General features: G+C 38.6%; 1 protein-coding gene across 3 annotated transcripts in view; it reads left to right on the top strand.

Annotated features, from left to right (window-relative positions):
• Positions 1–1,221: 1,221 nt before the first annotated feature.
• Positions 1,222–15,404, top strand: part of TANC2 (tetratricopeptide repeat, ankyrin repeat and coiled-coil containing 2) — a gene marked incomplete at both ends in the record, with an annotated part of 209,210 nt that continues 195,027 nt past the window's right edge. For all 3 annotated transcript variants that reach the window (XM_082010630.1, XM_082010631.1, XM_082010632.1), the window contains one exon: positions 1,222–1,288. In XM_082010630.1, coding sequence (XP_081866756.1) covers positions 1,222–1,288 — 67 coding nt within the window. The remainder of the gene's footprint in view (positions 1,289–15,404) is intronic.

A 15,404-nucleotide genomic window follows, 5' to 3' on the forward strand; every position in this document is an offset into this window, starting at 1 on the left:
CAGACAAACATACCCCAACATCTGCTTGTGGAATCAAATAAGTGAATGGAATCTCCTGAAAGTCAGGAAAGGCTAAAGTTCAGGTCATCTGTGCATGCTTACTGGTGTTGGTAACGTGTGTACTCCAGGTTGCTGCCTTGGAATATAAGTATCTCTCAGTGAGTGAGTGAGTAAGTCATATTAAAAGGACTTTCGGTGGTTTTAAATATACATATAAAGTTCTTTGAACTGGCTATTATTGTATTAATGTACTTGAAACTATTAGATAAATGTGAAGAAACTCAAGATCATGTTTATCGAGCATCCTTCAAGAAGAACCTCGTATTGTTGCAGGAAAAAATTTCATGATGTATTTCTATAAGATGAATGTGTTGCCTTGTAACTATGGAGTACCATGTGTACAATAGAAGGAAAGTTGTGGTTTATTATATGTGCTGATCAAAGCCTCTTTACTATTCTTTTGGTCTAGTTAGGAGCTGCTTTTGTTGTTGCTGTTTTGATGGTTTGCCTACTTTAGTAAGAGGATGTTCCACCAGAACAAGCTGTCAGTTGTCTGGTGAACCCAGAAGCTCATTCTTTTATCTTCAACAGCAGAGACAGCCTTTTTTTTCTGAGATGTATAGAGCGAGGAAAATACATGGATAATGTTTCTGTTTGATTTTTTGCATCAGTTAACTTTGGGTTTGAGTGGCTTTCCTCCTCATGACAATTTATTCAACTCACGAAAGAATTTGACAGTCAACTAGCCCAGGAGCTAAAGGCAACAGCTTTTGTAGTCTGGGGGTTGTTGTCTGCAAGATGCACGTTTTCTTAGCAACGTGAAGGGTAGCAACTCTTTCCGATAGGTTTGGCTTTAGCAGTAGTGGGAAATGGAGACAGTTTGCTAAATGCTGCCTCTTTCCCCGTTTAGTGTGATAATAATCGTTTGACAAGATAGGTAGGTCATGCCAGCAGTGCTGAAATTGTGTTGTCCTGGAAATAGCCTGGACGAAGGCAAGCAAACAGAACACTAGGCTTTGTCCACATGTTGATTCCTACTGCTTGGAAAGAGTGTGATGACAAATGATTTTTCCAGTACAAGCTTTTATCTTGTTTTTAGCACTTTCTTACTGTTTCTCTAGAATGGTTTCTTCTTGACGAGATCAGGAGTGTTGATTTTTACATCTGTTGTTCTTTTGCTTTACCCAGCTCTTGGGATACACAAAGTGGAACAAGATCGCCATGTTTCGAAACAGTCTCAAGATGCTTCTTACAGGAGGGAAGTCAAACCGCAAAAACAGGTCCAGTGGTAAGTAAATGTCAACTTCTCATGCATGTGTTTTGTTTACAGTTTTTGAAATTATTCCTTTTATGTGTGTTTTGGTCTTACTGGGTCTTTCTTCTTTTTAATGAATAAATGTACTCGGTTGAGGATCTTGTAGACTCAAAACATCATCATAGGTGATTTTAATGTTGTGCTGTGATTTAGTATTTTAAAATATATGTATATTTATTTTACAGTGTATGTAAACCACAATCTCTTTTTATTGGGGAGATAAGATGTAGGGAAAAACAAATAATAGTTATCCGTAATTCTGTAGTAAATCAACATCAAGGTTCATGTTTCAATTACGGAAAATAAGAAACTGATTTTTTTTCCTCAAAAATGACTGATAACTTGTGGCAGTGAAATCTGTTTCGTAACAGACAATACTTGTAGCCATTTAAAAAATTTATGTAATTGTTTTTAAACAGGAGGGAGAGAGATGAATGGGAAGAGATAGAATTAAGGAGGAATTGCCCAAATTTAGTCACCATTTCTGTTAGTCTCCTTTTTCCACCGTGTCAGGAAAGGAATTTACAGTTAGCACTGGTTCATATGGCTTGGCCTGTTTGATCCATGAAGGAGGTTAGGAGAGATTGTAATTGTGAAGCAGAACGTTACAAAAATATTGATATGCTTTAAAAACATTTTTACTTAACTTTCGTATTCATTTCCAAAAATGGAGTGCTGGCAGTGTAAGAGCTTTTAATTAGATCTTTCATTTTTCTTTTTAAAGCCATCTGGCAGCACCTTTTGAATATTTTGGGTTACAATGTTTATTTGTGCTTGTGTGTCTGTGTGAATAGTATGTATGTATATTCCATGGGAAGCCACAAGTGAAGATGCAGAGATACAACGGTGATAGTTGCAATAGGGAAAACGGGCAGTTTTCCCTTGGTGGAAACAAGTTAATATGCATTTTTCTCAGCTCCAGGAGCGACAGGGAGCTCTCAGCTCCCCTCCTTTTAATATCTTAATATCCCAAGTATTATTTGGGAAAGGGGAATTGTGTTTTTCAGCAGTAGGGCTTTGCTGTGTCCTGAAGTTGCCTATAGCAGTGCTGACTTCATTTTGGTCCTTAGATGTCAGTAATCTGTTAGTTTGGTTTCTGGTGAGAGTCCCAGTTTGTATTGGTTGATCCTGAAGATATTTGTCATGAAAAGTTTCCATGCATCATGGTGTTGACTTCCTTGCATTTATTATTGTAATTAGTGTGTATCTCATATAGTAGGAAAAATGTCTATTTTGCAGAGACGCCCTTAGTAATTCCAGCCTGAGGTTATGGTTGTCATTCACTGCTTTTATGAAGGAGGTTTTCTTTCCTTATGAACTCCTTAGTCTTTTGTTGCAGGAGTGGTTGATCTGAGGGAGGTACCTGCATAAAAAGACACGTAGGTTTTGGGAGGACACACAAGCGGATGGCTCTATCCCCTTGTGATTTTTTTATCTCTGAAGTATCACATTTACAGTTTAAAGCCCAGGAAAGTACTAGTCCTCCGATGATACTCGCAACCTTTGGAAAACTGTACATAGACAAATAATCCTAAATTGTGGTTTCTGTACAAAGCCATATCTTTGTCAGATGTTCTGTTATCAGTCCCCAGTATTCCTTCTGGCTTATCTCCCAAAGCAATACTAAGGATCTTGTATATGCAGAGCTTTGCAAATACATGTTTCTTATTTTGTGAATGAAAAATGTCAGTTCTGAAATGACAAGATTTGATACGGCTGTGCTTCTGTCTTTGAGCAAAACAGAGGGATGGGTCTTTTCGAAAAACAATATGACAGTATTTAATAGATGAGGTTTTCTCTGATGCCTACTGACTGTACTGTATGTCTAATATAATTTATTACAATTCTCCCTTTGAAATAAGTTGCTTTGTTGAGAAGTTCTGTGTGGCATTCTTCAGGGGAGGAGTGGAAACAAAAAAAGGAGGTGATAAGGTTTGTTGCATTAACAGGGTCTAAATGGAAAACATCCCTCTGCTGGAAAATAATTTTTCAGATAAGTGTTAGTCTATCAAACTATAACATGACATTAGTTGAATTAATTGCCGCCTAGATTTTTTAACAGATCTATTTAATTCTGTATTTCTTTGCAACACAGTAAGGAAAAAAATCAATAATTCTTCCATGTACGTTTCTGTGTAGCATACGGTGTTATAGGCCTGACATTTTCTTCCTTTAATTTGCTTTGCAAGTCTGGCAAAGTACAAATTTGATGCTTTAAAAGTTGATAAAAAAAGGAGAGCACTTATCTGGTAATACCCAAAGGAATCTGTCACCCTGCACTGACAGTGGCAGAGCAGTCCTTCTGCGCTGGTCTGAACAACCTGGCTTGGTACTCATCGCCTCACTTGTTTGCTTTGCTTACCCTGAACCTCTGCTCCATTTCTCTTCATCCTCCTTTCCTTCCTAGTCTCTCAGTAGGCAAAGGAAAGGATCTGGAGGAATCCTCCTACCCCCTTGAATAAATGTACACGTGTAACAACTAGGTCCAAGAGGTTCATTCTCGGGAACATTTTCTCATGGTGTGTGCATACCTTTGAGTCACCTCCACCGCTACTGCCTTCGTTAGGATTTTGCGTGGGCTGTTTTTGTGGAGGCATAGGTGGGACACTGTTTTTGGGGTTTTATTTTAGCCAAGCGCTTAAAAAAAGATTAGGTATTTAATGTTTTAAATTGTATTTGTCATTAACATGATGATTTAAATTGTAAAATAGGTGTTGGAAATGAAGGTTCCCTGATGGTTTTGGAGCTGTGATTTGCCTCGTGGCCTCAGAAGCTGCATCATCGTGGGGCAGCGTGATCTGGGGGGTAGAGCCAGGGGAGGGAGCGTGAGCTGCCCCGAAAGCAGAGGCAAATGTCTCTGGAACAACCTGCGTTCACAGGGAAACTCTAAAACAGAGCTACACCCATCTCTGGGAATTGGGAACGGAGTCAAAATCCTAAGTTCTGTGTTGTGAAAGTAATGTAGTAGAGGTTTCGGGTCTGCTGTTGATTCACCTTCCACGTAATGGTTTTAAATTACGTGGGTAGGTGGCAGCCCACTCGGCTGTCTGTGCGTGTGGGTTTGGGTGAAATCGCAGTGTGTGTATCTTCATTTCCTACACTCCGGTCATTTTGCATTCCAGTCCGGGAGTAAACCTTTGAAGCGGGGTTGAAGGTGCTGTGGTTTTTCACTTGGGGAATCCAAGCGAGCAGACTGGCCTTCGAAATTACTGTTCTTTGCAGTTTCTTTCATTTGCAGTAGCATAGTTAGCAAACAGGGTCAGTGAAGTCAAGCTAACAATCCCTAGATGTTGTGATGTGGTTTTGATAATTCTTCCTGATTAAAAGAACACTGGTAGTGGTAACAGTAAAATGCTTTATTATTACTCCTCCTTCAGAAACTGCTGAGCAACTTCTCTGAAGAGCTGTGGTTAAAATTTATTTTGACTCAGCTGGGGTGGGTTTTTTCCTTTGGTATTCTTTATGGTATTGTGGTTCAGAAGCACACAAAATATTTATAAAAGAAGAATACCAATTACGTATGTATGAATGTACAGTTACATGCAGTAATGCTAATTAAAATAAATGAATTTCTACTGCAGCATCAGATTGTGTAATCTCCTGTGGTTGGTTTTGTGTGTGTGTACTTTCAAAACTACACTGATAGAATTTCATAGCAGTGAACTGTATGCAGTACAACTCTGTGCATGTGTATTTGTGCACATATTTAATCTCTTGTCTTAACTTCTCTTGTGACTCAAGGGCAATGAAGATATTTTACAGTAATGCCTTGAGGACACATTGTGGCTGCAGTAGTATTTTCATTAGGTTGTATTTTCCTCTGTCATAAACAGATATTCCACAAAGCTACCAGACAACAGTGTCTGTAAAGCTGAAATGTGATCTAAGTATAGTTAAATATTACCTTTATTTTTTTATTCTAAAATGATTTGCAGAGGTATGCAGGCATGTAAGTATTCTGTCTTGTAAGTTTGTATCGAGGGCTAAATTTACCTAGAATATGTTTGTTTTAAAGTGGAAAAGAACAGTACTTTGCTCCATCCTTTTATTCCTTCTGCCCAAAGACACAGCACAATGGCTGCGGCCGGAAGCCCTATGGCTAGGGCAGGCAGTTGCAATAAAACCTGCAGGTAGGCACTCCTGCCTGCTGCTGCTTGTCAGAATTTTTTTTTGAGGCTTCTTTCCCCCTCATTCAGCTCTTCCAGGGTAATTCTGTTCTGTTCTCTGAATCCAGACACTACAAGGTACTCTACTGGGTTTATTTGTTGTATCAAGGACCTCTCTCACATTTATCCTCAGCTTGCTTGCTTACACTAAACATTCACTGATCTGGTTATGTATTTAATTGGTTTACATCAGATCAATCTGCAAATACATTCATTCCAATGTTGTGTTAGTGAAATAAGCCTGTGTAATGGATCCAGTCTTCCTACCGATTGTAATTATCCAAGTTTCTTTTCCAGGCAGATGGACTATTTCCTTCTTATTGCATTAAATTAATACTATAAGAGTTCAGATTCCCTTTAGAACCCAGTAAAATTCAGCTGCAAAACTGTACGTTTTATTTGGTTTTATATCTCTCTTTACTTTGTGAGATACAAGTCCAGGAATTTGTGCCTTTTATCTCTGGCAGAGGCTAAGGTAGATTCTTAAAGTACTCTTGTCTTTTTTTTGCATGTTAAATTTATCTGAGGCATGTAATCCTTTATAAACTTGCCCAAAGGGTCTGCTTTTTTCTTCTGAATTAGTTAGGAATTGTATCTTACTTGTTCCTAACTGATATAATGATAGGAGCTTACCAGCTAGGAGCCTGCCTGTCATTCATAATATTTTTGGTGTAGGGTTTTCAAAACCTGTTCGTCTTTCCTGGTTCACAGAAGAGCCAATTACTTCTAACTTCCCATGTATTTATAGGGCCTTTTGGAACCGGCCACTTTATATTTTAATTCCAGGACTAAGAGTCCCTGTCAAATGCTCTTTTTTGATTCTTGCCTTTCTAAGATGACAGGCATTTCTGTGAAGATCTCGTCACTACCTTGCTAGAACTCCACGCAGTTTCTTATCCATCTGATCTCTTTTGGAAGTCTTAAGTATTATTTTTTACCCCAAAAGAGTTTTAGTGGGTCATAAATGCTTTTTGGATTTAATTTCTGAAAGAAATCGCTGAATGATGAGATCCAGCTGGTGAGTCCTATAGATGTTGGGATAACTTAATTTAAGAAGGTATTAGACGTGAGATATTAGAAGACCTATCAGACTTACGGAATGTGTTGTGGTACTGAGTACTGAATGTATCCACATGTTCAAGGTGTTCCATCCAAATAATAATTCCGACCGTTTTCTTCCAAAAAGCTTGCTAGTTTTTCATAAATCTATTTTTAAACAAATCTCGAGTCTGTTAACAAATGCATAGCTCCTCTGACCACAGTGAAGTCTTGTCCTTGAGTTTATTAAGAATGAACTGACCTTTCCTGAAAGCTTGTTTTTCATTTATGTAATTCAGTGTATTTCTTCTCAAGAAGGGAATATATCGGGAAGATACGTGTGTATGCATGCACACATTTTTCTTCTTATAATAAATATAATAAAGGCATATTTATTTGATCAGAATCTGTTTTGTTCATACACGAGGCTCTCTTCCAAGACAAATAAAAGATGCTTGGACAGTAAAGCTTCTGCTTCTCTCCTGCGTGGCTATCATAGAGAGGATTTTAGTAGCTAGTGCCCCCATTATTCTCACATGTATTTCTTTACTTCTGATCCACAAATACCTTTTTTTTTTTTTACAATGCCACTGATGTTAACCTAACTTGCTTTATAGCTCATAAATAAATCTTACTTGACAGGTCTGTTCAGTCCTTTACTGTGTTTATAATTTTTTTTTTTTTTATTAACTGACTCAACTGTTCCACTGGAGTTTATCAACCTGTATTGTTTTATGCTTCTGTGTGTGCGTGTGGGGGGAGCGGGGGATAATCCAGCTCTGTCAGCCTAAGCCTTGCCAGTATTTTCACAAGTTTGGACATCACCAGCTGTAACAACAAGTGTGTTGACTAAGGCTGCCTCCATCCTGTGGTGAGTAACAAGCAATGGATATCCTCACCCCACCTCTTGTGTTTGCAGAGCCCTAAAAGTGACTTTATTACCTGAAGCACCATTCAGTGAGGTTTGTTCCCACATCTTCTTTGTGGCTTTTTCCACCCTCTCGAGATTTAATTTATTGTTTTATTCTTTATCTTTTTTGCTTTCATCAAATGTAGACGTATATGCTAATATTTTTCTGGAGAGGGATTTTTAGTCCTTTCACAGCATTTCCTGGTTGTCATCTCATGGTGCTATGTGGTATTAAATGATTTGCATATGCAAAGTTTTTCAGAGCCATCTTTTAAATCTTCCTCCTTGCTTTGACGCTCCTCTTCTAACTTCCCTTATTGTGGAACACTTGTAAAACTTTTTTTGTTTACCCCTGGTTTTGCACCTTGCAGTATGACTTTCTTCCATTTTCTCAACATTTCATCTCACCAGATTACTGTATGTTACTGCATTATTTCTGCAGCCTGTAATATTTCAACTCCTTATGTTTTCTTTCAGTTAAATATTCTTGAATACGCAGAATCTTGTAGTTCTCCTTCTCAGTATTCCCAGTTTTTTGTGGGGGAATTGGAAGAATACTGTGTTTCTTATTTTTGTCTGATTTTTATGATAAAACAGCTTCTCCCTGTTCTTGAAATGCTGTATTTTGGGCTCTTTACTATGAGACTTACATTTTGAGGACTTCTAAATCCTTTTTCCCCACTTACGTTGTACTGTACTCTTCAATATGTAATGTTGTTAGAAAGGCAGGCTCTGTGTATGAGGTATGTTTACTGTTTTGATACAGGTACAGTTCTTACTTAGTTCCTCCCTTTTCATTAAAGTAGCCTGTACCAGCGCTTGAAATGGGGTTGTTTTTTTTTAGCTCCCCAAGACAAAATGAATGAAAGACTCTTCAGACTCTGTCCCATTTGTTAAAAAAAGTTAAGTTGTAAAACTAGGTACATGGGTTTGGGGAGGTGAAAGAGAAGTGTTTGATGTATTTCTTCTATGCGGATTGCTCTGTTTGTTTCAAATAGCTAAAAAAGAGAGGAAGGCATGCCCGAGTATTTGACAGGATTGTCTCCTTTACTGAGAGCTGCTGGGAGCCAGTTCTTTTTCTTTTGCTGTTTTCCCCATTTTTCATTTTTAGCAGTGCATCTACAAGCACTCCTTTTTCCTCAGTCACCCACATTTTATTTTTCAGATGTATTCCTACTTGCTGGTTTTTATCCAAGATTTATCTCTAGGTCAGTGAGCCCATTCTCAAGTTCTTCGGTATCAGCTTTAATCCTTCTCAAACCTTTCCCTTCATTAGTGATTCTACAGATCTGATTGCTGAGATTAATTCACTGAAGTCCCTTCTAATAGTGGGGGCTGAGTTGTGCTTCTGCTCCGCTCTGAATGCTGCTTCCATTACGCAGCCACCTCCCCTTCTGCTGTCCTCATATGTTGTTTTGAACCTCCAGAGAGTTTCTTCTAGGGAAAAGAAAAAGGCTCTTTAAACGAGTCCTTTGTGTGTGTATCCGTTCTGCAAACAAGGGGATCGATTTTTGAAATTAAAGGGGTCAGGGAGTGGTAATGTTTGCACGTTGTGCCATTTCCCCTTCAGAGCTCTGCCCTTGGGCAGTGGTTGGCTCCACTGACACTGCCCCATCGACCACTTTTTCTCACTCCAAACTTACCTGAAAGACTTCACTGTGCATGCTTGGTTTTGAGCTGTCAGAAACGACAGTAACAATGATTTGCCTTTGTGGATTATATGTAATATTTTCCGTTGAGTGTTGTACTGGCAGAAAGCAGTATTTGACCAGAGCTCATGGAATTCGCTGGTCTTCTGTAAAAACTTTGGTTTCATGCAGGAAGGAGCAAGACGAGAAAGCGAGGGTTGCTGGTGCTGGATGTCTGGGGCTGCGAGTATAGCTGTGGAAGCTGCTGTTATTTCTTACTGGAGAAGGAAAGTAGGAGGCTTGGAAGAAGAGGGGAACGTGAGGATTTGAGTCTCTTTCTTCCTCATATTACATTGTGTTTGTCTCTACTGCATTTGCTAACAGTTTTAATGGAGCTGCTTAGTGAATGCTGTAAGATGTTTTAGAAATAATTTTTAAATTTCCTTGTAGGTCCTTTTTTTTTTTTCTTCCTCTAAAGAGGTGTTTTTATAAACAGAACTGTTCAGTTGTGCAACCTAGCTGCTTTAATCCCCATTGACTAATCGCTGAATGCTGCTTAAAGAACACAACTGGCTTTTTACTGTACTGATAACTGCTAATAAACCTTTAAAGAGCTTTGAACAGCCTCTTCACACAGAGTATCAGTGTAGATAGTGTAGTATGAAAGCTGTATAAGGTTGTTATGAATTGGAGCTCCCTAGTCATCCTCCAGACACTTTCCACCAGAGCTCGCTTCTGGCATCTCTGTATCTTCACAGGAGAATGTAGGAAGCTGGAAGGTACGTGCCAAGAAGCATGAGGAGGTCCACAAGGACTGGGAAAAGGCAAGCGTTATACTCGTCTAAGGGAAGTGAGGGGGGGCTGGGGAAATACAGCCTTGACAGCCTCAGCTTAGTCATGGGAAAAATTCTGATGACCTCTTCAAAGCCATTTACAGGCATGAAAGAGAAGGAGGACATTGGGAAAAGCCAACACGGAAAGATTTGTCAAGTTGAAAGTTGTGCTTGAGCAGCCTGATTGCCTTCAATGATGAAGTGACTGGCTCTGCAGGTGGGAATGGGTTGGTGGACACAACTTAGCTTACCTTGACTATAGCAAGGCTTTCAACACAGTCTCGGACGCTTGTGGCCAGCTGGAGGGGATCTGGGCTAGATAGATGCACTGCAGCCTGAGAAGAAAGCTGGCTGGACTGTCAGGCTCGAAGAAGGGTGATCAAAAGTGCAAAGTCACAACTGGTGGCCAGTTAAGAGGAATATTCTTCAGGGGCTGATGCTGGTGTCAGTAGTATATAGCATCTTTAGCAACAGCGTGGATAAGGAATGGAAAGCACCCTCACCAAGTCTGTGGGTGACACTGGCTTGGAGGCAGCAGCTGATGTGTTAGAGGAAAGGGGCTGCCAGGCCGAAGGAACTCGATGGACTGGATGAACCTTATGGAGTTCAACAAGGACAAATGCGAGGTCATGCTCATGGGACAGGCTAACCCTGTGTGCAGGGGATGGATAATGGATAATACAATGGTCTTTTGGCTGGGTGCTCACAAAGGGGTGTTGTATCGGCATTCCAGACCTTCTCCTGACAGGTATTTAGTCATGTGCACCGAAGTGGGAGCATAGTGGTAGGTAAAGAAAGAGAAGAAAGCGAGAAAGCAATCACTGAATGTATGAAGGAGCAAAGACTGGTCAGTGCTCTCAAATACTGCCTCTGTAATGACTGAAGTTGAGTGCCAAAAATCGATAGAAATACTGTCTGTTATCTGTGTGCCTTAGATTTAAATTTGTAAAAGGGGGCTAATACTTCATCCCTTGCCCTTGCAAATGAGCAGTCTATTTTTGTACACCACCTGGGTATTTTGATGACAAGTACTAAAGAAGCGCTCACAGTGGCTACTGATTTTGTCAAAATCTTCTTACTGCGTACTAGACGAGTCAACATGTTGAGCTTTAAAATGCGATACTGCATAGATGCTGAGTGAATCGGAAGCATCCATTCTGTTATTAAATCTACCAGAATATTTTGGGCTAAGGAAAGAAATATATAGGCATACTTTTACAGTCAGACTGTAGCGAGAGAAGTGTTTAAGGGGGACAGAATAAAATACGTGTATTCTGTCTAATTTTGGATGCATCTGGGATTTCGTGGTGTTACTCACATATACCAGTGGGTATGTAATGGCCACCTATAGCTGCCTTACTTTCGCTGAACCAGTAGAGGGAGTAGAAGTTTTCTGACAAATCATGTACCAAAATCTGTGCTGACATGATCCCTACTGATATGCAAAGGAGAGAAAGTTACATTTTTCTATGTCAAATGACCTTGTTTTCTCTTTTTCATTCGGGAAAAAAAAGTATTCTCATACACAATAAAAAAAGAATATATGCACTTGCTTCAAAAGAAAATATTGTCATCAATTTGAGGGATTTGTTAAGCCAAACTCCTGGGAAAGTAGAATGTCCTTTCCAGGATGTCTGAGGAAACCTTAGTAGTTAGCGTATCTGTAACAGTTTTAAAACTCCAAACAAATCAATTAAGAAAAAAGGTTTATATTTGTGAATTCAACTATTTCACCTGTTAAGTCAGTGAGAAAACACTGTGATGGCTAATGACTGATCTTGGGTTTTCTCTGCTGGAACAAGCCTAGCCCCAGATCTTACTTAAGCAACAAACTTGGATTGTTTAACTTAAGGCACGATTTAAACAAAATTCATAATCTAATCTTTAAGAATGGATTTCTCTTCAGATACGAGCAAACTAAAAGTAATGATTTTCACAATTCTGGAAACACACTAAGTATTGAATGTTTCTAAATAAATAAATAGTTTTAGAAATACTAAACATTTGCGTGTTGATTTTGCCATTTTATCTTAGTGTGTTGAATATATAAATTCTGTTTTCTTGTAATCAGAACTTGATTTGGCACAAAAATAAGTAGACATCTCCCTGTGCAGGAAAAATAATTGAAATGGAGAAAAGTTCAAGCTAAATATAAGGCTATTTTTGTTCTTTTTGAACGTTGAAACTGTAGTTTCTGTTTGTAGTGAAATTCAGCCTGCAAGGATTTCAAATTAATCGGTGTCGATCATGGAAAGCCGTAGGTAATTTCCTTTACTAATTAGCTTGTGAATTTTCACATCACGTGGCTTGGCACAATTTCGGGAAGATTTTTCAAGCAATAAATGACATCGATAGATGAACTGGGCAAATCTCTTTCTCATTGTGTATCGTGCAAGTGTGCGGTACTCCACCAGGAGCCTGTGACTCTCAGGGGCAGGTGAGTGGAATTAACCTCTTAGGAATGAGTCCAGCTCTCTGGAAAATGTTCTTTCAAGGTGGCTTTTCACAACTTTCAGTACTAAATTTAGCTTTCCTGGAGTCTACATTATCAAGAGATTTGTGAAAGGCTTATACTTGGTGTCTTTTCTCTGATTAACTTGTAGGAATAGGTTCAATGAGACCACAAGAGAAAAATCTTTTAGCAGCAATGTACAATTTTTTATGTAGTGTAGGTAATAGAAAGAATATAAAGTAGAAACTCTGAGTGGCAGAGCATGTGGCACAGATGCCACAATGCAAAAGTCGTGCATTTTGTACTTGTTTGGGGAGGTAGAAGGAAGGTTCTTCTAGGTATCCTTTGAATATTATAAAATAATGTGGAAGGAAGAAATATTAATTGCTGTGTGGGATAGAGGGAGTCTGTGTTCCCAGTTCTATTGTAATATCTCAGAATGCAAAATAAGCCTCTGGTCTCATAATTTTCATTTTGTTTAAGCTTCTAAATGTGATGATAAAAGTCAAGATGAGACTGTAACTGGATGGTGGAAGGTATTAGGTTGTTACTTTATTAAATTTCATTTTCAATACGTTTCATTTTTCAACTACCTGGTTATAAAGTAAGCAGCAAAGAATATAGAAAAAGACTGATGGGGTGTGATGGCAGTCAGGAGAGTTGTCGTTATTGCTGTGAAAGAAGCATTAGAATACCTGTGTATGTCAGACAGCTTTGAATGGGGAGATTAATATACTCTTTGGCTAAAGGCAAGCTGAAGTTGTACCCCAAGGTGGTTCCAGCTTGAAAGGGTCTGAAATGCTAACCTTGAAGAGCTGCCGTTGTGATAGGAGTTGAAGCAGCTTTAGCAAAGGTTTGTCAGATGATCGTGAGGAAGTTTTTGGGACTTGACAGTATTGCAGATTTTTTTTTTATTTAGTTTTGGTATCTAATCACAGTTAAGAAACGATGCAGTTTCATAACCTTTCACAAAACGCTGGTTGTGTTTGCCCAGGCTGTACCTCTATAAAGACGACCCAGCCACTTCACTTGAACCAGTCCTGGTATTCTGTGTGTGTACCCAGCTGCTGGGTCCCTCGAGTCTTTTCGGTCTTTGGAGCATGACTAGAATCCAAATGTTGCAGCTCTTCTGGTCTGCACTGGGTGTATTTTGAAGTTGGTTTGTCTTCAGTGCCGTTTCCAGAGAGCTGAACCCGCTGGCCTTACATGCCTGTTAACCAGATCCATTTTCATCACACTCTCCTCAACATTATTAATCCTTATTGGTCTAAGCATGCCTTACTTAAAATTCCACCAAAGATGTGGGATTTCTCCATATCACTTTTTTTTTTCCCAGTTCCCAAGGAGAAATATTATTTATATTCAGTGTGACTTATCCATGGGAAGTGTTGATACAGATTCTTGCATTTGTTTATTACATCGACAGATGTTGAAACCATATCGCTCCACCCTAGAATTATATCCCAGGTATGATTCATATTTTTATTTTTGAGGGATTTTTGTGCACTAAATATTGGCCAGCTTATATAACACCTACTGATCTATAGTGAATTGCTCTAATGCCTGATGCATAAAAACACGTTCAAACGCAATTCAGTAAAGATTAAAATTGACTCCCTTCTCCTGCATCCTCTTCCCAGCCTCCAGGCTCTTCATATGGCTTTTCCAGGGTGCCTTTTTTAATGTGGCTTTTGCAGCTCCCAGTTCAGCACTATGTGTGTAAAGTTACTGGTTTTGTGAAGACATATGTTTAACTTAGTTCACATAAGCATCTCTTTGATGCGTGAAGTACCTGTTCCAAGTGTTGGCGAATCAATGTCTGTAATGTCTTTATTACATTCTCTTTATTGGAGTTGCACTTACACTTCCTTAAGGAAAAAAGAAAAAAGGAAGAGAAAGTAGCTAGTACTTACTAATATTTTTAATGGAAAAATTATCTTTTCTTTGTTTTTAAGCTATCATCTCTTTAGAAGTTTCTTTTCCTCAGACTGTTTCTATTGCATGCGCACATCTCTCAAGATTCATGTGTGGACTTCTTTTTAATATGGGGTATATTTTTAGATAACTCACAGATAATTTTTGCTAAAGCTTCCATTTTTAAATGACCTACTTGAGGGAATTGTGGAAATTTTTGCTGCAAGACCTTTCTGATGTGGAAGGATTTATTTTTCCTTTTATATCTTTGTTTTCTTTTTGAGGTTGTGATTGGTATAGAAACTGACCCTTGTTCCCTTTGCATACAAAACCCCCCTCCAAAATCTAAGAAAGTTACGGACACGATTTTACAGGAAGCTTTGACAAGGGGTCCAGATCTTAGCAGAAAGTGTTTTGGGTCATTTAAGCAGGTTTGAAAATCAGCACCTTCTGTTAGGTGAATTGTGATAAAGCGGTGCATGAAACCGTTTGTTACTGCAGAATGGTTATCAACCACCAACTCTCCTCTGAGGCCTCTGTTACTGATTGCTGGTAGACAAAAAATAATCTGACAAACTGGACCTTTGGTCCATTCTTAGAGTAAGAAGTGAAGATCACGGATTACCTCGTGATTGCAATATACTGATTTTAAAAGAGGCGTTTAATTTATATTTGAATGTCAAGTGAAGTATTAATACATAAATTTACTTTTAAACTGGATACAAGTTAGTCTGCTTTTAACATATATTAAAACACTTTCTTTCACTGATATCACAAGAATTAATAGCGCATTTAAGTGATTTATTCATCACGTTGTTCTTGTCTGATTAAAACGATTGAGTCATCCACTTACACTTTTTTTTGAAGTATTCCTTGAAGTTGTTCACAGTGAAATATCTCATTCTGATCACTGAGTTGCCAGCTCTTTTATTAAAAGGAATAAAAAGCTATGGAAAGTATTCTTGGTGGTGTTTCTGCATTTTTTTGTTTAGAAATTCAAGTTAAAAAATGCATCTATGTCTTTTAATTAGTATGTTACATGAACAAAACTCGTTTGAAAGTTTACAACAATGCTGCGTTATTAAATACAAACGTCTTGAAAGACTTCAGTAGATCAAAGTTCTAAAATGGAAGAAAAATTTAAATTC

This window comes from Phaethon aethereus, assembly GCF_964289735.1.
Source record: "Phaethon aethereus genome assembly, chromosome: 25".
NCBI classification, from domain to species: domain Eukaryota; kingdom Metazoa; phylum Chordata; class Aves; order Phaethontiformes; family Phaethontidae; genus Phaethon; species Phaethon aethereus.